The 23,759-nt window shown below is 41.7% G+C and overlaps 1 protein-coding gene across 1 annotated transcript; it reads right to left on the bottom strand.

Moving 5' to 3' along the window:
• Nucleotides 1-21,076: 21,076 nt before the first annotated feature.
• LOC124662948 (sigma factor binding protein 2, chloroplastic-like) lies at nt 21,077-21,764 on the bottom strand. The gene has a single exon (XM_047200723.1). It carries the CDS (start codon nt 21,762-21,764, stop codon nt 21,294-21,296), a length of 471 nt encoding a protein of 156 aa, XP_047056679.1. The 3' UTR covers nt 21,077-21,293.
• Between the last annotated feature and the right edge of the window lie 1,995 nt (nt 21,765-23,759).

Below are 23,759 nucleotides of genomic sequence, written 5' to 3'. Positions count from 1 at the left end.
TTAGCCATCATTCGGAAAGTTAATGAGTTATCTCATTTGTGAGGACCAATCCTTGATATATTATAGATTTATCAATAAGCGATTCTTCTTAGTAATGCATCACATTTATTTTTGACCCTCTTGTCTCGATCAAAAGCCAGAGCCATAGTATTCTTGGTTTGTTGGAAACAATGATGTTAGAGTCTAGTTGATCGTGTAGGTGCTTGTGGAGAGATCTAAAAGATTGCAATGGTTCGTAGTCTATCTATGTGGACGTGAGGATTGCCTTGAGTTTAAGAACTTTCCTTTTGCGAATTTCTTTCGAATATGCTCCAAGATGGAGTGTGGGGTTGTGGAACCTCCAAAATCAAGGAAAAAAAGTTACACAACTCCCTTTGTGCTCACATCTCCTTTTTTACACTAAACACTCACTTAGACCCGTCTTAATAATGCCAACATTGTGTTTCAAAATTTTACTCATTAATTCTTAGGTTGGGTATCTTATTTATGCACATACTTGAAAGTTTAGTGTATTTGGAAACCTTTAACGTGTATAATTCCATAATGTTTCTTTAGCTAGGACTCACTAAAACCAAATTTACTATCATATTGGTCATGCTCTGATAATCTATTTTAATCAGAATTTTTTGTGACTTGATGATTGCCAAGTATAGTTTGCTCCACTTAATTTCTTCATCTTTATATCTTATCTTCTAGTCGGACATGAGACTAGAACCTTGCTTATCTACATGGATGATTCAAAAATTAAATGAGCATTTAGGATTATCTAGATTTGATCTATTGAATCCAAATCACATGAACCCATTTGTTCATCTCTTTATTACCATCACCAACTCGGTTTACTATTGCAAAATTCCTTCCACAAATTTCCCTTGGAAATAATATCACACAAGGATACTCTTGTTAGTAGGGTTACCGCGATTGCATGATGTACATCTAAATTCTGGTCTTTGTCAACCTAACACAGTTTCCAGATGTGGTGACCTCTTGTGGTAACTTGTTGGGATTTAATTTGAAAACGCATCAAACACGTAAATATGGTTTTGGTAACTAATGGCACTTCCTCATTGCGTTGTATATGTTGTATATGAAAGTTGGATATTGGATATATTTGAAGTCATATAACATCCAAAAAACATATGCGTCAATATAAATTCATTTAATGAGATGAATATAAGATCAAGAAGCGGAAAAATAACTTCGAGGGTCAAAATTGAGTTCATCGATTGAAGCAAACATTATTAAGGATAAACTTAATAGAAGATCATAAATGATCAAGATGAGTTCCATGGTGGAACTCAAAGGAATTAACCACGAGGCAACATGATATTGAGTCAAGGAGTTCAAGCCATGGCTTAAAGATATTTCCATGCGTGAGATGATTTAAGCCGAGGGAGATACTGATGTTGTGGTAAATGGTTCAAGCTATGCCTTGAAGAGATGGTCATGCATGGGTGGGCTCATGAGTTGAGCCATGGATGGTAAAGTCTCTAGAAGGGCTTTCTTACAACTTTACAAGAGTACATTATGGTCTTGTTTCCCTTTCTCCTTTTGACCGTCTACAAACTCCCTCTTCTTCGTTGACATTGCTGGTGGGAGCGGTGGCGGACAGGGGGCTCGGTGCCCTTCTTTTCTCCTATGTAAATCCATTGTATACCGACGATGTCTCTATTGTTAGGTTTCTTACTGAGTTTCTTGTGGGTTCTATGTCAACTTGAAGGAGGTACCATGCTTTCTCTGGTCATTTCCTTCTTGCTCCCAGTGGCGTCCTTGTCACCGGTTACATCAAGGTACGATTTGGAGGCCCATCACCTAATAACATCCATGTGTATGTTGGTAAGGGTATTTTTGGATCCGTGCTAGCTCTTATCTTGTGCACCTTTTCTTCTTTTCGATACCTGCATCTGGTTTGACCTAGCGCTAGATTTAATCCGGAAACAGTCCTACTCCAATGTTTTGTCTATCACTTTGTTTTCCCCTCATGTTATGGGAGAAATGATTTGGGGAAGGAGCATGTGTTAATCTCATCCGATTTGGCTCCCCCAATTTTCCTCTACTTATGGTTATTATGTTTATTTTGCACTAGAGAGAAGCCATTGATTTCCAGAATCTAGTTTGTGAAATTCTAGAGAGTTTATGTCGTTGATTTCACTTCGAAAAAATTCTGAAGATCGGGTGCTCTTGGTAGCGTTCGTTTGTTGTTGTTGGTTACTTTTCATGTACATGCTTGTTGCATATGTCTTTTCATTCGAGTTGATGCGCTAAAAACGGGCTAGAGTGTTTCCGCTGGTGCACGTGAGGTTTAGCGTAGAAGACTTTGATGTAAATCAGTGATGCTCCATTAAGATCTATATCTCGGTATTTTTCATGCACAGTTGTCGAGACAGCTGTTGGATCTATGGTTGGTGAGCACATAGGAGGCCCTAGAGCTTGTGGTGTCCAGTGTTTGGCATCGTCGATGTTGGTCAGTGACGATAGATTTTTTTCAACTGCTCTCTCTCATTGCAAAGTGGTGTGTCTTTCCCAGAAAAAGTACTTCGACGTGTCAGTTCTAAGTGTTTGTAAAGGTAAGTACTTTCTAAAAAATTATTGTACCCTTTAATTTTGGTTTTTGCATGTAATTTTTTCTCTTTGTGGGGTTCAAACCCCACCTAATTAATATGATGCAGGTCCTTTGTCAAAGAAAAGTCTCATAGAAGGGAGTTCAAGAGAATAATTCATTGTAACTCTCAAGAGATCTTGGCTACTATGGTTTGGTATTGGGTTTAGGTGTCATCATGAGTTTGCATAGGAAAAATGATTATATATTAGCCCATCAGATGATAATTTCAACTCCGGATGACCGTTGAGTTTAAAAAGATCAAGCTAAAATTAGATGGTGTCTTGAGAAATGTGGTTCTTAAGTAGTGATTAATAGGGAGGTGTACTTCAGCCTTATAGCGAAGGTTGTTGTACACTTTGGAAGAGTTAACCCAACGATGTTCTTTAAATAGGTTCGGTTACCTCGTGGGAGCGCAACCACTCTTATTTTAGGAGAGCGTAGGGTTTGAAAATGGACCCTAGTCCGAACGAGACTTCCCGTGGATGAAGTCAATATCCTACGCGGCATCGATCTAAGTCGAACAAGGCTACTCATATATGAAACTAGAGCTCCCCGAACGAGGTCTGATGCTCTAGCCCTCTCCCCTCTTGTATTGAATTGGATGTGAACGAGTCTCGCCCCCTGGGGGTTTATATAGGCTAGGGGTTCTTGAAAAATTACCGAATCTACCCTAGGTTGTAGGTGGGAAGGGTGCATAGCTAAACTTGATCCACTAGTTCTAGGGGGATTTTGAGGAAAGAGTAGTACAATGTTCATTTTGAATTAGCCATTTGTCCCTCCACCTAATGTGATTCTTTCTTCAAGAGTTTCATATTTGACCTTGTTGACCATGCCATCGCTGTAGACTTTTGTTGGTTAGACTTGGATTGACTTTTGTCCATGTAGGCTTGGGTGGGACCCTCCAGGTGTATAATATTAACTATGCACAACATTTTTGTAAGCATGCTATTATGTTGTTGACTTGTTATTCATGTCTGTTGGATGGGCTTGTTTCAATCTCTCATGAAAAAGAGAGACTATTTAGCATCCTATAGTTTTGATACAAATAATAACTTGGGTGAGTTTGGGCCTCAGGGATATAGCAGACGCATGACAACTATCCTTGACAAAGAGAGGAAGCATGTGTTAAGAGGATGCTAGAATCTATCAAATCTACATGGACTAACAAATGGAATGACTATTCAAACACTTTTGAACTTCATAACTAGTTAAGAGGGTATCTCAATGTTCCTAAAAGCACTGAAGGAATTATATCTTAGTAGCTAACTAATTTACCTCTTCTTTTAATTTTAATTTTGTGTATAGTGTTTGCTAATTTGTGTCTTATTTTGTTTAAATAAGGGAATTCATCTTTAAGAGGTCCAAGGAAGTGATTGAAGAACTTAGGGCTGGCAATGTGGTCCAAGTGCACAATTTTGCAGAAAATTTTGAACCCTAAGTTAATGATAAGAGAAAATACAAGAATATTTTCTAGACTCCTTGCATTGTGCAAACCCTAAATCTAAGGAAATTCGTCTTCGAGAAGTTGAAGGAAGTAATTGAGGAAATTAGAGTTGTGAATGTTGGTCCAAGTGGTCATAGATAATGCAACAAATTTTAAACTCTGAATTGATGGTCTAGCAACATACAAGAATATTTTCTGTACCCTCGAGCGAAGTGCACACTCTAAACCTTGCATTCAAGGATGTGTGATTCAAAGAACAACTATTGCGACGATTTGGAATCTTTGATTTACCAAAGAGGCTACAAATGATGCCACATTTATCAGGAAATGCATCCTGAATCATAGCATGAGGTTATCTATTTTCAACGATTTAACATACTTCAAAATGTAGAAACATGATTTTCTTAATCACGCCGAATATATTTCTTTTGATCAAGGAATCACTGGAGAAGGAGCTTGCTATCAACGATCCTTCTTAGGATAGACTTGAGTACAATGTTCCTTTCACCAGAGCAAGTTATTCAATCGGAAGGTTGACTTGCATATACAAGCAATGGCTTTGTTTCATCTCTAAGACGAAGCTTTGTAAGTTTATTTTGTAGAAACTATTTTAGCATGTGTCCCCATATCCATATCCTCATATTTTTGTCCTTATACATGTGCTTGTTAGTCGAGAAGTGGCTATGTTCCTTGGAAATCCTGCTTGAAATCTAGGCCTTAGAGAGTCTCACTTGTCATCAATAGTGGTAACTGGTTCTTTGGAGCACTTAAAAATTAATATGACGATGTTTGAAGTCGGAACTTGGATATTATGTTTCATTGATGTGTTCTGTTGTCGAGATCCAACCTTGATCAAGCCAATAGTGTTGCTAGTTTGAATATCATCATTACTCGGCCTTGTTGGTACAAAGTTATGTAATTTGAACCAACTCACTAGATTTCCCAACGTTTCCTAGGTAAGAAATTTGACCCCTAAGTTGCTGGTGATTTTTCTTCAAGCTTGTTTGATTCCTTCCCCGTGGACTAGAGTTCATCTTTATAGAGGTATTATTTTGAAGAGGGGCAGTTTAGCCTTAACTGGACATAAATCAAGAGTCCCAAGCCACATGATCAAAATCTATTTCCTTGGATGTTGGTTTCTCCTTGACGGATACGAATCAATTGCAACATTCAAGGTGTGTATACCGGCCTCAACAAGTTTGGGAAGGTTTGGATATCACCTCAAGATATACCAGAAGTTGGAAAATATCTTGATGAACTTAGATCATGAATAACTAAGTTTGGTATTACTAATCGTAGGACTCCATGATTTCGTCTCTCTATTGAAGATGTAAGATCGTGTCTCTGAACTGTAGCATACATCTAATATTCTCTTGCATATCATGTTCTTTACTTTACACCTTTTTTGAGTTGGTTGCATGGTGATTCTTCTTGCTATTTTGTAGAAAACTTTGAGAACATAGACTTCAAGTTGTAATATATATTATTTAGATATTAATTGTTTACTTATCACCTAAGGAAAACATGATGTAGATGTACAATATTTTTTAACTTAGTTGTGCCTAGCATATATGATTTATGGTTGAAAAGTCTAACTAGTTTAACTACATACTATGATGAATTCAAATCTCTAATTAGTACTTTAAATGCATATTAAATCGTGTGTCTAGTCAATATTTAGATCTATTGGGATTTTCCTAATCTACTTATTATTTTGATTATCAAAACTCTAGCATGCATGAGTCATCATTTCCTTTAGGCAGATATGTTTTCTTGCTAGATGTGAAACTCGTGTATTTGGTTGGCTGCATGAGGCCCATGACAAGATTGCACACTATTTAAAGCACCCTTAGGTTGTGCTCTAAAGGAACATTCATTTGTGTATTTGCAATATGTAAGGCTCGCTAAGGCGCAAGGTATCCCAAAGGTGGAAGATGCAATACGCATAAAGGACGGTCATTCCATAGGGAACATGCGCCATTATTCCCGACTCCCCCTCATCCCGCGTGTTCTCTCATACCCTCACTCCACAGTCCACATAACTAAACTATTTTCAACACTTGAGCACTCCTCGTGAGTAATCTCCCCTTGCATTTCTGGCGTATGACAGAGGTACATTCTCACTCCAAAAACTATCATTGTCTCCTTTCAGATCATAAGGGGTGGCGCATTCTACATCGTTGGCTCCACACCTCCTATACTCTTTACAACGAACGTGGTAGGCAAGTGGTTGGGATTTGCGTTTGAGGTTTGTGCACAACGGGGATTGTACCATTTCCTTCCTGGTCAACTTGCATGTATGTTGCGTTTATGAACTTTAAGTAGACGGTGCTTACATTTGGGGGAAAGTTGGTCCATCATTGCTATCTTTTGGGAAGTTATATAGTCTTATCTCTTCTTTAGGATAAAAATGTTAGATTGTTTTTGGTGGTAGTGTTTAGGAGTTGCACAATTGATGTGGGATTTAGGTACATTCTTGATGTTCATGTAGGAGAAGCCGTAGGTGAAGAGTGAAGGAAATATTTATATCGACGAAGCAAATGATGCCAAACATTTTCTTGGTTCACCTTGTCTAGAGAATGTCCTTCCAATGAGTTGTTGAGCAGAGACAGTTGAGAGTATTGGGTTGGCAGGTGTTGGTGGCAAGAGGTAAAGGGACATCCAAACCTTCTTGGATCAACCTCTTCACTGATTAGATACAACTATGGTAGTTCTACGTGACGATCGACTTGTATGACATCTACATGATGGTAATCATCAGGAAATACTTCAAGCCGCTAATCAAGGGACTGAATTTCAGGTCTGTCACACCGAAGATACATGAACGGTGCTCCTAATATGTCCAATCGACTATCTTTCCCATTAAGCTCATGTTTCAAGTCGGGTGGCCTTAGTACGCACATGAAAATGGCTTAAACAAGAGAGACATCCTAATCTTCAGGGTCAAGGGTGGCAATGATGATCGTCGAGATCTATGACACCAGGGACTCCCCCGAGAGGGCGATATGTTGTCCCGAGCACCCTCGATAGAATTATGTGCATGTCTTACATAGTATCAAACATGTACGTCTAAAATGGGATACTATTTGTTTCAACTCTTTGTTGGATCTCGACATGGCCCAAGAGTATTGTGGCTTTGTTGACTCTGTGGGTATAGTGTCAAAGAAACACTTCTCCACGACCATTCGAGGAAGGATGATTTTAAAATATGCTTCTGCTTGTTTTAAGCCGATGAACCTTCTGAACCTCCAACGGTTTTAGACCTTGAGCCTTTATAGTTCACATCTCTAGTTTGGGGAGGCTGCCTCTACTACAAGTCATTTGTTAATCCTCCACTATGGTCCACAAAAAAAATCGTTGTTGTGTGAGTTACAAAGTGTAAGGTGAGACTAGAGTTAGGCTAATAGTATCCAAACTTAGGAATAAACAGTGTGCTTAACTTGTCTTGTTCACTTTAGTGCATTTCATTCTTGTTCTCTATCTATAATATTATGTAGAGTTCAAAATTGCTTGCTTGTCACGGGACTGCGACTGCCTAATTTAGACAAAGGTATTGGTGCACTTAGTTGTGCCTAGCATATTTATGATTTGTGCATTTCAACTAGTCTAATTAGGCATAATGATGAAGCCAAAGCTGTAATTATTCGCAAAGACCTATTCACTCCGTGCCTAATCAACATCACAATATTTATATTTATATACCTCCTTGTTCTTTTGATTCCACAAACCTTACTTGAGTGATCATTTTCTTTTGGCATGTTTGTTTACCTGCATTTAGTTCAACCAGGACCCCAAATCGGGATTTCTTCTGTTTGGTTCCCTACACGAGGTCTACTACATGCTCACACCGGTCAGGCGGAGTGGGAGGTTTGGCGTGGATGCAGATGGCGGGACGGTCACGGACGAGGACTCCATGCAGAAGGCGATGAGCCGTAAAGCGGCGCAAAACCTTGATTATGCTGGTATGATGTCTTCTCATAAATCTAAATCTTTTCTTTCCTTTTCATCGCATGTTATTTCTTCTAAGCTTAATAGTTTAGGTGCGAGTCTAGGTAGTACCGAAAAAGAAATATCTGTTTCAACTAGAGTCTTGAAGCACATGGAATTTGATCATCTTACGGTTATTCCAAAAGCTTCGACCATGTTGGATTCCACCTATTTAGATGAGGAGGAAGCGATTGCCACATCAGATGGTCAGCTTCTTTCTCACCTAGTTGGTGAAATGTCGGAGGTGGGTTTGAATGAGGACGACCTTTACTCTTTATATGAGCTAAAGGCATCTCGCCAGAAATCCAAATCCTCCTCTAACAAGAAACCGCGAAAACGGTAAAAAAATTCCAAATCTCCAATTGTTTCCCAATGAATGGCATGTTTGCGAATAGCAGAGGTCTTAATTTGGATTTTTTGGCTATTTCTAAGACGGGGAGACGGGATTTCTCGCAAAGTCTTCTAAACCGTATATCCGGTGGTATAGACTTTACTTGGATATCCTAGCCACCCCGTGGGAGATCTAGGAGTGTCTTACTCGGTGTCAGAATGGACTCAATGGAAGTGTTAGCACATTCGGTTGGGGATTTTCATATCAAATTCCACATCCGTGATAGGGCTGACAATTTCATCTAGAGTCTAGTCGCCGTGTATGGTGCTGCTCGGGAAGCTTCTAAGGTCGCCTTTATTCGCGAATTGGTGAATCTAGCAAAGGAAAACCCTCATCCTATTCCCATAGGGGGGTTTTAATTTGTTGAGATTTCCGTGTGAGAAGAGTAGGGGCAGTTTTGACAATCATTGGCCTTTCTTGTTCAATGCGGTCATTGATAGCTTGGACTTGAGGGAGGTGTCAATGATTGGCAGACAATTCACCTGGGCTAACAATCTTCCGGAGCCAACATATGAAAAACTAGATCGCGTACTCATGGATACCGACTGGGAATTGAAATTTCCAATGGTGACGGTGCGCGCGCTAGAACGTATTGTTGGGCTTTCGAATGATGCTCCCATCTTATTATCCACTGGTTTACCTAGACCTCCTTCTAACCGCCAATTTAAGTTTGAACTCGGCTGGTTGAATCGGGAAGGCTTTCAGACCATGGTTAAAAGGATATGGGAAAGACCGGTTGTGGGTATGTCTCCGATACAGAGGTGCAATAAAAAAAATACGTGATGTACGCAAACACCTCTGTGGATGGACACGTCATACAACTGGGATTCTTAAGAAAGAAAAACAGCGGCTTTCATCTATCATAGATGACCTCGAAGCTAAAGCAGAAGTTCGACCGCTTTCCGCACAAGAGATTGAGCAAAAAAATCAATCAAATGCGGAAATCGCAAAAAAATTGCGTGAGGAGGAGCTGAAATGGTACCAACGATCTAAGGCCCAATTTATTCTGGAGGGAGATTCGAATACAAGGTATTTCCATTGTGTTGCCAATGGCAGAGATAGGAAGAAGCTTATTCGTACTCTTGTGCAGGATGAGGGTACGATTGAGGGTCATAAATAGCTAAAGTCGTATATTACGAGCTATTATAAAGGGCTTTTTTGGTGCTCCAGAGGAAAGTAATTTCTCGTTAGATGAGACAAGAACGGTGGATATCCCTCAAGTCTCTCAAGCGGAGAATAATTTTCTCACTTCGCCTTACACTGAGGAGTAAGTAAGAAAAGCTGTTTTCCAAATGGAGCATAGTAAAGCCCTGGTCCTGATGATTTTCCAGCTGAATTTTATCAGTCCTTCTGGGATGTCATCAAGTTTGACCTGCTGTCTCTTTCCGCAGATCTTCATGCTGGACAGTTGGAGCTTTTTAGGCTAAACTTTGGTGAAGTTATTTTATTGCCGAAGGATAATGAAGCATAAAGGATCCAACAATACCGGCCTATTTGTCTTCTTAAAGTGAGCTTTAAAATATTCACTAAGGTTGCCACGATCCGACTCAACACGGTGGCTGATCATGTGATTAGGCCTTCACAAACTGCTTTTATGCAAGGACGAAATATCCTTGATGGGGTTGTAGTCCTCCATGAAACTATTCATGAGTTGCATAGAAAGAAGTTGAATGGTGTGATTTTAAAGATTGACTTTGAAAAGCCTAAGGTTAAGTGGTCTTTTTTTTGCAACAAACTCTCAGAATGAAAGGTTTCTCTGATGAGTGGCGTGTGTTGATCAATAGTTTCGTCTCAGGGGGAGTGTTGCCATTAAAGTCAATGATGATGTGGGCAAATACTTTCAAACCAAGAAGGGACTAAGACAGGGAGATCCGTTATCGCCAGTACTATTTAATATAGTGGCTGATATGCTTGTTATTTTGATTGAACGCGCAAAGTCAGTGGGTGAGATTGAAGGGGTCATTCCTCATGTTGTTGATGGAGGATTGTCCATTCTTCAATATACCGACAATACAATTCTTTTTATGGATTATGAAATTGAAAAGGCTCGAAATCTAAAGTTAATTCTTTCAGCATTTGAGCATCTGTCGGGTCTAAAAATTAACTTCCATAAAAGCGAGTTGTTTTGTTTTGGTGAGGCCCAAGACCATGTTGCAGATTATGCTGAGCTTTTCGGCTGCGGCCAAGGCCAATTTTCAATTAGGTACTTGGGTATTCCGATTCATTATCGGAGACTCACCAATGCTGAATGGAAAATGGTCAAGGAAAAAGACTACAGATTAGATTAAGTCGTTGGAAAGGTAAATTATTGTCCTTGGGAGGAAGATTAGTTCTCATAAATGCGGTACTAAGTAACACAGTACTATATATGATATCTTTCTTCCAACTTCCTAGAGGAGTCTTAAAAAGATTGGATTATTTCCGATCAAGATTCTTCTGGTAAGGGGATAGTGAGAAGCGTAAAAATCGACTGGCTAAGTGAAGTGTGATTTGTTGACCCAAAGATCATGGAGGACTTGGCATCCAAGACCTCCAGATCAAGAATAGGGCACTTCTCGGTAAATGGTTATCCAAGTTACTTACCGAGGAGGGCATATGGCAAACACTACTCAAGAGAAAATATATTGGCTCAAAGGCTATATCTCAGGTTCTTTGGAAACCAGGAGATTCACATTTTTGGGCTGGTCTTATGGACACAAAGAATTATTTCTTTCCATATGGATCTTTCTCTATTAAGGATGGGTCGCAAATTCATTTCTGGGAGGATAAATGGTTAGGTAATACCAAGCCCCGAGAACAATATCCAGCATTATACAATATAGTGCGCCACAAAAGCGATATGATTTCTAGGGTGATGGAAACTTTCCCACCAAATGTGGCATTTAGAAGAAGTCTCATCGGTCCCAGACAAACTTCTTGGCAGGAATTGTTACATCGTCTTGAGTTAGTTTAATTGACGCATGGAGCGGATGTGTTTCGTTGGAATCTTACCAGGAATGGCTCATTCTCAGTAGCTTCCATGTACAATGCTCTTATCCAGCCTAATATTCCGGTCAATAATAATTCAAAAATTTGGAAGATGAAGATACCGCTTAAAACAAAAGTCTTTGCATGGTATCTTCATCGTGGGGTCATTCGTACTAAAGATAATCTTGCCAAACGCAATTACATGGAAGTAAAAAATGTGTCTTCTGTCATCATGATGAGACTATTAAACACTTATTCTTTCAATGTAAGTTTGCTAGGTCTATATGGCCAGCCGTCCAAATAGGGTCTACCTTATACCCACCACGTAGTGTTGTCAATATATTTGACAACTGGCTCAATGGTTTGGATGCTATGTTTAAGCGTCTTATTAGGATGGGAGCGATTGTAATTATTTGGTCGCTGTGGCTATGTAGAAATGACAAGATATTCAATAATATTTCTTCCTCCTTTTGGCAGGTCATATACCGGTGCACAGCTACGCTCCGCTCTTGGGTGCCACTGCAGCGGGTGGAGCATCGAAACCTCTTTACGGAGGTATCTTCACGGTTGGAGGATACGGTGAGGGATATTTTCTCCCAACATGGGTGGCAGTGTGACCTACGGCTGGATCCACCTAGCTAGTCTTTTTTATCTTCCGTGAACTTTGTTATGTCTTCGAATATCAGTGTGGTTTTGTAACACATAATTGTGCGGCTGTGTGCATCTTAGCTATGCAGAGGCTGGGTCTATTGTTTTAAGTAATAAAGTGCCCATTTTCTAAAAAACTACATGCTCACAAGTTTCTTAAAAGCACCCTTGGGCCACATTCCAGAGGAATGATATATTCAGCTCTTTACACTAGTGTAAGATCACTTAGGAACAAGGTGACACAAGGGTGGAGACGATACACGCGGGACAAAAACGTCCCCAAGGGAACACGTGCGATAATCACCCATGCTCTAATTACCATACGGTACGGTAGATCTTACCCCCTCACTCCACATTTCACACTGTTGAACCACTGCCCTCCCTCGAGCGGCCCCGTCGAGCAATGGCCGAATTTGCACCCCTTCCATTTGTAGCATATGACCGCGACAGACTTTCGCTCGACAAGATGACAATGTTTCCTTTGCAAAACCTTGTGTTATGATAGTTGAAGTCATCCACTCCTGCACATCTTAATACTAATGTGGCGAACAAGGATTTGGGGTTGAGGTTTGGGGTTTGTACACAATGGGGATTCGGGTTATGGTTTTCATCCTAATTTACATGCAAGTATGCTACGTGGATAATGGAGATGGGGTTTATGATTTCTAAGTCAACCATCCTTACATTCGGGATAGTTGGTCCGATAGTGCTATATTTTGGGAAGGGGGAAGTTGTTGTTCGGAATATGTCCTATAGGAAATCATGGATGATTTATTTATTAATGTATTCAAAAAGTTAAGTTGTCCTTGCATAAACATTTATATGTATCATTGAATATGTGATTCAGTATGGAGCTATGTACTCATATTAATTCATACTAGATTGTCCTTGGTTGGCAAGGTTGTTCCAGACACATAAACCTAGACTAATGTGCAAGTCAGCTGATGACCCAGTTCCACTGCTCATGAGTATGGTGATGCTAATCCGACTTGCACTGACTTGGGTAAAGTGTTTAGCGAGTCAGACTGACCCATACAAATATTCAATGAGCAAGTTGTAATTTATCTGTCTGAACCAATGGAATCCTTAGACCTAAGCTAATCGCACAATCCGAGTTATGGATCGGCCGGCTTAGGTTCTGCCAAGCGCTGAACCAAGATGGGATTTTGCCCCTCCAGTTAGAGAGATATCCTCCGGACCTCTCGGAGATATGATTCAGAAGCATGGCCATGCACGCGTTGGTTAAGTGTTCACCGAGGCGGTCGATTAAGAGTTAGTGGAATGGAATCATATATCACTGACCGAGAAGAGAGTTGAGCTACTAAAGAGATGACACTAACTCGCATATAGCTTGACAAGGTATATCGCGAGGCAAAGGGACTTGGACATAAGTCACATCCGGAAAGGTTCATCTTATGCTTAGCAGTTATTGGGAGCTGGAATGTTATGCTAGGAGTCGTTGCTGACTAATCTATTGCAAGTTGAACTCCAACAATGTTCAGGTTTCTATGAGCCTGTGAGGTCACACACTTAAGGGATGGAGCCTAATGGATGTGATCCGGTTGACATTGAACTGGTTGGGTTGGACCTGAACTGGTCATGGACTAAGGTAATGGGTTGGACCTGTGAAAACTATGTTAGGGTTTCAATAATTGGGCCACAAGTAATGTGAGTCCACACTTACTCCCATATATAGAAGTAGGAGGCATGTGAAAGTTATGTCACACACTTCCATGTGTTGGGAACCCTAGCACGTCCACTATAGTCCTTGTTGTCGTAATGGACCGAGCAGTCCAGCGCCGACACTCCTCATGTACATGTGTATATCGGTAGAGATGTTGTGTGATCGACGTTGAGCACGAAGAAGTTTTTGGAAGCTAGATTTGTTCGTGGGATCGAGCGGAATGAGGACTACACAACATGTTATATCAAGTTCCGTGTATGCGCGTCTAGTGGTAATCATTGTGGCCTATCTCCTCGTCTTGTTCTTGCGTTCACCGCGTATGAAAAGGTTTTGTTGCAAGCATTACACGTCTACGCGGCCGAACAATTATAGTATCATGCTATGTTTAGACAGATGTTAGCCTAATGATGCTACATTTCGGTTTGAATTGAGGTTTTTTATATGTTAGGTATGTTTTGTATGATGTTTGCGACTTGCATTTTATTATGGGATTTAGGTATGATGTTTACAAGTTACATTATTGATATTCATGTAGGAGCGTACAATGTTGAAGAGTGAAGGAAATACTAATCTTGATCAAGAAATTGATTTTTAACATTCCCTTCCAGTGAATCATGGGGCGAAGAGACAGGGGTATTGGGCAGGTCGGTGACATCGACGAGAGGGAGAAAAATGCTAGCCTCCTAGGACCGTCCACTTCACTCGTGACATAAAACCACGTCGATTGTACATGCAAACCGGGGCGAAGAGTTCAAGCAAATGATCAAGGGCCTAGTACCTAGCTATGTCCTTTAGGCTGAAGAACTATGCACATTGGTCCTAGTATGTCCAATTGATGATCTTTGTTGGTGAGCTAGTATTTCACGTCAGGTGGGCTTAGTACGCATAGGAAAAGGGTCTGAAAGAGAGGACGTTTTGATCTTCTAGGTAATGGACACATACCATTTGTTCTTGCCATTCTTGATCAAGTTCTTGTTGGTTGGAAGAAAATGTTGTCCTAACAACTAGCTATAGTGCATCTTTGGATTGAAGGATTTCCAACACAAATTTGTAGAACTGCAATGCTCGCGAATATTTTTCCTTTGATACCGTGTTATAGAAGGAATGAGACCACCAAGGATTCTTTGTTTGTATTTCTACATGGGATTTCTAGAAAAAAAGTTATACCTCATGTAATTTTTATATGTGTTCTTTCTCCACAAATTCATAGAAAGCTCAGATGGAGCAAACAACAGAGGAATGTTTAAGATATTGTATGTTGCTTACTACTCGGTCAGCCTCAGATTAGGTTAATCATTTATCTACCGAATTAATCGATTTTATTTGCGATTATTTATCGGCTTTTTTTTTGTTGCAAATCCCAAGTTATGGCACTAAATAGTGTAAAATATATTGTGCAAGAAACAACATTGGAGTATTGGACAAAAGTGTTGCCTTGATCCCTTGCCCTTGTATCAACGAAAATGAATTTTTTGATATAATGTACAGTCCTACAAGACTACCGACCGATATATCGGGCTATGATACCCATAGTCGACGAAATTCGGGATATACCGGCCGGTTAATCGGCTATCAAACCAATATTGTTGGAATATTTCCCAGAGGAAATAATAAAGATTGTTATTTTCATATTTCTTGTTCATGATAAATGTTGATAATCCATGCTAGAATTGTATTAACAAGAAGCATAATACTTGTGTGGTTTCATAAACAACACTGTGTCCCTAGTAAGCCTCTACTAGACTAGCCTGTTGATTAATGATTTTTAAGATTTCCTAACCATAGACATATGTTGTCAATTAATAAGGGGAATGATGTGATGGATAGACCCAACTAAGCAAAGAAATTAGATTGTGTCACTCTGTTTTAATTGATGTAGCTTTCCCAATGTCAAGTATCTGAATCCTTAGACCATGAGATTATGTTATTCCCTAGTTCCGGAAGAATACTTTGGGGGTATCAACCGTCACTTCATAACTGGGTGATCATAAAGGTATCTTTCAGGTATCTCAAAAAGTTCTTGTTGAGTCAAGAGTGCAATTTGTCCGACGGAGAGATACACCCTGGGCCTACTCGGTAACGAGCATTCTGTATGGCTCGCAAGCACGTGACTAATGAATTAGTCACATAGAATGGTGTATGACGATATGAGTAAAGAGTACTTGTAAGGAACAAGATTGAACTAGGCATGATGATACCGATAATCAAATCTCAAGACGAAGGGAATGGAATACAAGAATATTTGAATCCTCGACATCATGGTTGAACCGATACAGATCTTCATTGAATATGTGGGAGTCATTATGGACATCCAGGTCCTTATTGATTATTGATCGAAGAGATGTCTTGGTCATGTCCACATGTTCTCAAACCCAGATGGTCACACACTTAACGTTAGATGACAACTAGGGTAGTAATGAGATATTCATAATGATGAGACCAAAGATTGTTCGGGATCTCTGATGGGATCCAGGACAATGCGAAGAGCTTGATAATGGACTGAAGATTAAGTTTCATATGTAGGAAGATTTAGGGTTTGCTAAAAAGTTCAGGATTTTTCGGTATTGTACATGAAGGTTCTGGAAGTGTCTGAAGGGTCCCATGATGGGGCCCACCTGCCCTAGAGGGCCCACATGGTCACAAGGGGTGGTAGCCTACCCTATAAGGGCCAGGCACGCCAACCCCTCTTGGCCCATGCTTGGCCGACGCGTCCACCCAAAGGGGAAATTCTAGGGGCAACCAAACTTGGGGGGCAAGTTGCCCCCCATATTAGGCCGCCAGCCACAACTTGGAAGGGTGCAAGCTAGCTACACTCCCAGCCCCTATATAGAGGGGAGGCGCAGGGGCACCCCAACCCTGGCCATCATATCCGTGCTGCCCCTTCCTTCTTCCTCTACTACTCCCTCTCTCTTGCTGGATCGAGGAGAAGGAGTCGTCATCAAGTCGTACGTGTGCACATCTCAAAGTCGATGCTCGTTACGGTGTTGATTGGATCGCGGAGGAAACGAATACATCAACCACGTTGTTAAAATGTCCCCCCGTCGTATTCTTCAAGGGTATGAAGATCTATCTCTCTCTCGTTACTAGCATCTCCTAGTTTGGATCTTGACTTTTGTTCGCATCTCATAGATTTTTTTCTTTTTATGTTGTGAATCCCATCAGAGATATTGGACTCGGATCATAAAATTTGATAGTCGGCGCAAGCTAAAGGCATTCAAGGCTGAATAAACTCCAAGCCAAAGATGGTAAGCCGATGTAGCGTGACTAGTATAGTTGAGAAATTCCCTGGTAAGCACCAAGAGCATCTCCAGTCATCCCCCCATTCGGCTTCCGGCATAGGCCATTTGCTGATCGAATGGGGGCGCCAGTGAGAAGATTTCTATGGGGGGGGGGGGGGGGCCAGCCGCGCCCCCCAAAATGGCGAAACCTGGCCTTTTGGCCCACACTTTTGAATAAACACGTTCTCGTCCAACAATGGCGTAACTAGTCTATCAAAAAACGCGGGGAGGCCATCACTCTCCTCGCCCAAATCGCCGCTAGTCCATAGTCTTGGCGATACAAAAGAAAAGCAAGTTCGGCGGCATATTACGTTGAATCAAATGCCAGCTGTGGGACCCACCACGGTGGAAGACACCTCCTCCGTCACCGACCACTAGGCGTTTGTCTAGGTTGGCGGACGTTCCTCCTACTATCGCAGTTTTTTCGCCTCCATCAGCGGGACACGGGCCATTGAATTTCCTCGATGACATGTCAACGCAAGAGATGCGGTGAGGAGGCGACTACACGTGGCGGTGAGGGAAATGGCGGGAGTTGCCACGACGAGGCGGTGAAATGGTGGAAAAGAGAGGGAAATGGTGGGAATATTTTCTCTCTCCCACCGACAACACTGGCCCACGCCATTTTTAGCTTCCGTCGGCGCCCCCGCTTCCCCCCAGTGGGTTGATTGCGGTCCGAGAGCGCTGGATGGGGAAACAGCCTTTGCTTGCTGAAATTGGGGATGCCGGCTAGGCGACTTTTCCCGTATGACGCCCCCCAAAGCCGGTTTGGGGGGGGGGGGGTCTATGGTGGGGACGACTGGAGATGCTCTAACATATCATAACCTAGGGGGCCTTTGTGTTCGTAGGAAAATGAGCAGGACAATAGATCGATGGTCTAATGGACGGGTACGACACTAAGTAGGCCAATACTCTCTCCGTTCTGAAATAGTCTACATTCTAGCCTCAAAATTTGTTCTGAAATACTCTACATTCTAGCTTTTAGTCAACAACAACACTGAAAACGAAGTGGTTTTGCTCTTTTTATTGGTTGTTGTTATTTTCAATGTAGCTTTGATTGGTTGTTCGCATATCTAAGTAGTACTAATAAATGCAATACTAGTTTGTCTTATTTTTTCTAGAATGTAGACTAAATCAGAATGGAGGGAGTAGATTATATGGTCTGATGGACGTTGACCTAGATGATTTGGTGGACGTCTGGCTCACTTTTTACTTGAGAGTATGTTGGGATGTCAATATTGGTGTCCATGAATTTAATTTGACCTAATGTCTGGATTAATATTTGTTTAAGGATTGCGATAGGGAAGCCCTTATAGAGATATTGTTTAAATAATAAGAACCCAAATCTGCATATGTGAGAACTTAAACCTGGTGGCTAGGTTGTATATCCACTTTTCTAACTAAGTGAGCTAGTGTGTAGATGGCAAGTGATAGAGTGTAGATGGCAAGTGAGACCGCAAATCGAACTATAAAATTCGTTTCTAATTGTTGTCTAGCTGTCGTGCTTTTGGAATCCCATAATTTGAGACACGAAGCGTCGAAGACTTACCTGGGGTGGAGAACTGAGGTGGTCGTCGCTGGAGTTGAGGATGCAATTATGGCCGGATTTCAAGAAGAAGGTTTCATCTTCCCCGTTGAGGTACAACAAATCCCGACATGACCTCCTTTGTTGCCACCGCGTTAGTACCGACGACCAAGAAGGATTGAACCTAGAATAATCTCCTCAACTGTTGCCGCCTCATCAGTGTGAAGGACTATCATATTATCACCTTGGAGTAGAGAGATGCATGCATAGTCCACATAGATGAGGAATGACATGCCGAGAATGTAGCTCAATGGAGGATGTTTGTTGACGTGTCTCCGAAGTTGAGGGAAAAAAGGCTGCGAAGATATTGGTGGAGAGGTAACATAATCCACAGGTTGGCAGCACCCTCGACATCGGCGAAATCCTCTAACCATGACTATTTTTGAATTATGTAAAATTATGATATTATTGATCATAATTCATAGAATTTGATGAGAAAGCAATACAATATTGATGATTTGCTACAAAGTGGAAAATTGACTTGCTCATACTAGTAAAAAGTATGAGGCAATTAAGATAAGTCAAGTTCCATTTAATTATACATAAGGACCATATTCGGCACAAACAAGGGACTCGTGTCATTTGTACCAATCGATAAATCGGCATGAAGAGAATGATACACACAGATAAATTTAGGTTTGAAATAGCATTAGAGAGGCTATAAATAAATATATTGAGCTTAATTGGTATTTTAAATCATGGTAGTAATCAACATATATTGCAATCATAATCATGATATAATAAAACCACACACATGCATTGTGAAGATATGCCCTACCGATATAGTTACATGTGGAGATCTACATTTCAAAATAAAACGGAATACTCCATGTGAGAAATTAAAGAGGAAATTCCATATGAGAGAAGATTTCATTTGAAGAATTTAATACGGAGCGATAATTATACGTCAAACAAGTGTTTCTAAGACTTACTACCAATATGTAATATATATGTGACATCCCAGAAAGGGGAGAAAATTTTAGCATGGCAAGTGTATTTTTCGTTCAGGTAAGGAGAGGAGAAATACGCTGCTAAGGGCCTCTTTGGTTCGTAGGATTTCTCATTCTAAGAATGCGGGAGTAGAAAAAACAAATAATTTTTTGTCATGGCACACTAAATTCTACATGAATTGATAACATAGGAATCCCTTGTAGAAGTTGTTTGGCTGAACTACAAGAAAAACGCTACGATTTTCCTAAAGGATTAGGTCTATAGTTGTCATAGAAAGAAGAAATACTACCATGAGGTCGGACTCGATGCAAATTTTAGTTCAAAATTACATGTAAGTGGCCATATATAGGAAATATTCCTATTGTTTTCAATCCTACTAGCTAGCCTAGTTGTATAGAAAAATGCTAAGGAATAAAATCCTCAAATTCCTATGAAATTGCATTAGACCAAAGAGGGCTCTAATAGACAAGAACAATTAAATATGTAAACTACCAATGACCGAAATAACTACGCATGCCATGATATTATGTCGTCGAGTTTCATCGGTACTATGGCTATATATAGATCAATTAAACAGCGGCGACTACTCCGTGGGTCTGTGGTAAATTACGAGACCTAACAGTTATTGAACAGATGTGAAGAAATATAGCGAAATAGGTGCAGCAACCAATGTCAAACAGATAGCGTCTAACAGAACAAATCAACCCCAATATGCTGCAGATGTAAGCAGAAAAGTTCAACAAATAAAAATAGCATCAATCAATCATTTATTGTTTGTTGAATAAACAAAATCAGAGAGGAATAAAAGAGCAGAAAAGCAAGTTATGGAACGACAAACCAATGTAAAAGAATCGTGCATGGAACAAACTAAAGTAAGCAGCACACCCAAATAAGGGCAAATACGATTGGAAGAAGCAAATAAAGAAAGTAAAAAAGCCGGAACAATATTGAACAAGAACCAAAACAGGAAGGCATCGAATTGGTTATGGACTCGGTTCCTATCACGATCGCCCAAGAATTGCTGAAGGGGAAAGAAAAGAAGGTGATCTAATAATGGAAAGCTGACGTTTTCACGGTCGTTTCAGTCTGGCCCCTGATCGATCGCAGTTTGCGAGAATCTCGGAAACACGTTTGGACTGATCGATCGATTATCAGAGATGGCGCGTGGTGTACAACTAATATCGCTAGATGATCGATCGCTAAGGGCAAGCGTGTTGGGTACAGCTGCACGATCGAGAGGTGACGAACACGGTAGGTCTCCATACCGAGAGTACACCCACAAGTGGGGGTGATCGCAGAAATTGGCAGGTGAGCATGCCAAATAAGAAGGCAGTGGATGAAAAAATGTCCATAAAATCAGAGAAACAGTTTGAAATGATCGAAGACAGGATTGAGAAAAGTTGTTCAAATTAACATCTAGGCATATTCACACATGTACATGACGTACATTGCATCACTAGAGTCGATCAGTAACCTCCTTGTCCACACAAAGAGAACTGAAGGGGAAAGCTAGAAGAAGACGGGGACCCAAGATACATACATGTATAATGGCATGCGCGCGCGGGGGGGAATTCAGAGGCTGATCATGGAGGGCTGATCGATGGAGGGATTAAATTGGAGCTAGCTAATATTCTCACGCACAAATTATGGTGACACACACATGCAATACAGCGAGATCATCATGTGACATGCAAATAAGAAGGCGGCGCACGCGTCAAACTAACATGCAAGCGTGCTGGGAGGATCGGGTGACTGGTCACTACACCTTGCTGATGCTGCCGTGCGGGTAGTCGAAGAGCAGTGGCGGCGGCGAGAGGATGGCGTAGTCCGTGTCCAGCAGCTGCGAGCCGAAGATGTCGTCGTCCTCCCCCTCGTCGTCGCCGTCGCCGTCGCCGTACGGCCCCGCGGCGAATTCCGGCGCGGCGGCGGGGCCGGGGGCAACCGCGTCCAGCGTGGAGGCAGCCGCGCTCCCCTCGGGGCTGAGCTCCTGCTGCGCCTGCGCGGCAGCGTACTCGTCGTCGGCGCTGTACTTGGAGGGGTCGGCGTGGCGGCCGGTGAGCTGCTGGACGAGGGCGCGGAAGCCCGCGGCGTTGGTCTTGACCCTCATGGGGTTGGAGATGTACACCACCTTGATCGGCTTCTTGCCCCCGCCCCCCGCCTTGCCGCTCCCCTTGCCGCCGCCGTTCTTGGGCGCGCTGCCGCCGCTCCCCTGCTGCTTCCGGTGATCCATGAATTGGCTAGCTAGTGGGTGGGCCCGGAGGAGGAGCGGCGATCTGGTTCGTGTCTCAGCAGGAAGTGGTAGCAGGGAGAGCGAGGGCTTCTGCTGCGCCTGGTCCTGGCCATGTAAGGACAAAGGCTACTGGCATTGTTGGGGATTGATTTTTACGCACGGTGGTCGTGGTCGTGGATGGGAGTAGGAGAGAAGGCGTCCTGGAAAGAGGAGCAATAACTCGGCTCGGGGGTGGAGCTTGCTAGTTGCTCGGATGGATGGACGGACGGGAGGACAGGGACAACGGGGAGACCGGACGGGGACGAGCGCTCGCAATTGGGGGATTACAGGACGGCTGGATTACCGGTTAGGCATGTGACCTAGAGACAGAGGAGCATATAAGCTATGGCCACCAACAATTCTCCCATGCTGTTTTGGTCTAGCTATGAAAACATTTGAATCCTTTTTTAGCTGAGAAACGCCAAATTCATAAGGAATTTTTAGAATTTACTAGTTTAAGGAGGCCCTCATGCTGTCAAATGCAGCAACTTGTCGCGAATAAAAAATGATGAGTTAAGAGCTATTTGATATGGCAACTTGAATAGAACAAACAAAATTTGATTCCTTTTTAAAGTTAAGAAACACCAAAGGAGATACTAGTTGCTTTACACTTTAGAAGAGAACAAGCTGGAGGTGTTCTATAATTTAATAAAACATAATCTCCACACGCAAAAGGCGCCAACTTACAGCAACTAGAAAAATAATATTTATCGTAATTTAGGGAAATAGTGATAAAATACTCTATTCTATGTAAAACAAATCTTGTAGATTACAAAAGAACCGGGTGCCTCTTTATGAAGACATAGCAAGAAATTTAGGAAGTATACGCACATTGTGCGTAAATGAATATGTAAGTTTCGTTGACCATGTTGTAGGTATACTCAAATCATTTTGCAAGAACATGAGGAATACAAATTTAGCAATGAAAACAAGGCTAGGTTTGTTTAAGTTGTCACTTTCCATGGTTGACTAAATCCATGTTGTTTATTAACAAAATTGCTAGAGAACAGTTCCATGGCCTCTTGACACCAATTTAAAGGTCATGATCGTGTCGGTGCCTTGAAGAGTATGAATCCGTACTTTTTTTACTCTACCATTTCTACAAGAAATGGATGCACAAATAGAATGGTCCATACATGAAACATTACTGAAATTGGGCGGGTAATTGAGCCAAGCCACACATATCCATGTATATCTAATAATGTGCTAGTTTTTTCATGGTATTTCAAAGAAAATGCCATAGTAAATCATATATGACCTAATTAGCAAGAAAGAACATTGCCTGAATTGGTGAGATGCCATGCATGCCAATCAGTTTGTGTGCATAGCATAGTGATAAAGGTTGTATATACCCCTAGTTGCATAACAACCCCACATCCAATATTTATGGAGACAACAAGCATATATGCTTCTCTAGAAATACTAGTCCATATCCACTTTGATATTGCAATTCAAACCCCATTTTAAATTTGGTAAGGATACTTCAAAGATTCAAATCAGTGCACATGATGTTTAATTTGAAGACAAAAAGATGGGAGCATACGTTGTTAAAAACTTGAACTTGAATGTAGCAGTACTAGTATGATTGCGTGCAGGCGTGGACGTAGCCTTTAAGGTGGAGGCAGCGGGAGAAGCGCGCTGCGCTCGAGGAAGTATTAATGGGGAAATCGCAAACAACTGGGACAAGACCACGGTACGGGCCCCACGGGCGATTGCATCCACGACGTGGCGCGCGATTACGGGGTGGTCCTGCGTCAGCAGCGGGCCACACGCTGACGTGATACATCGAATAAAATCGCTGGGAAACCCTTTGCCACCGCCCGCCACGGCTTACCCGCGCGCGCGTACCCATACTGTCCGCTCACTTCCACGTGGGTCCTGGGTGCATGCCACCGGCCAATGGGAGCGCTGGGTGTGGTTTGGGTCCGGTGTTGGGGCTCGCGAGCCAGAAGATAG

Source organism: Lolium rigidum, chromosome 6, assembly GCF_022539505.1.
Source record: "Lolium rigidum isolate FL_2022 chromosome 6, APGP_CSIRO_Lrig_0.1, whole genome shotgun sequence".
Classification (NCBI taxonomy): Eukaryota; Viridiplantae; Streptophyta; class Magnoliopsida; order Poales; family Poaceae; genus Lolium; species Lolium rigidum.
This window is presented reverse-complemented; position numbering and strand designations above follow the sequence as displayed.

What these genes read in the sequence shown, in the direction of transcription:
- LOC124662948 (XM_047200723.1), bottom strand. Translation starts at nt 21,764, where the DNA reads ATGGATCACCGGAAGCAGCAGGGGAGCGGCGGCAGCGCGCCCAAGAAC.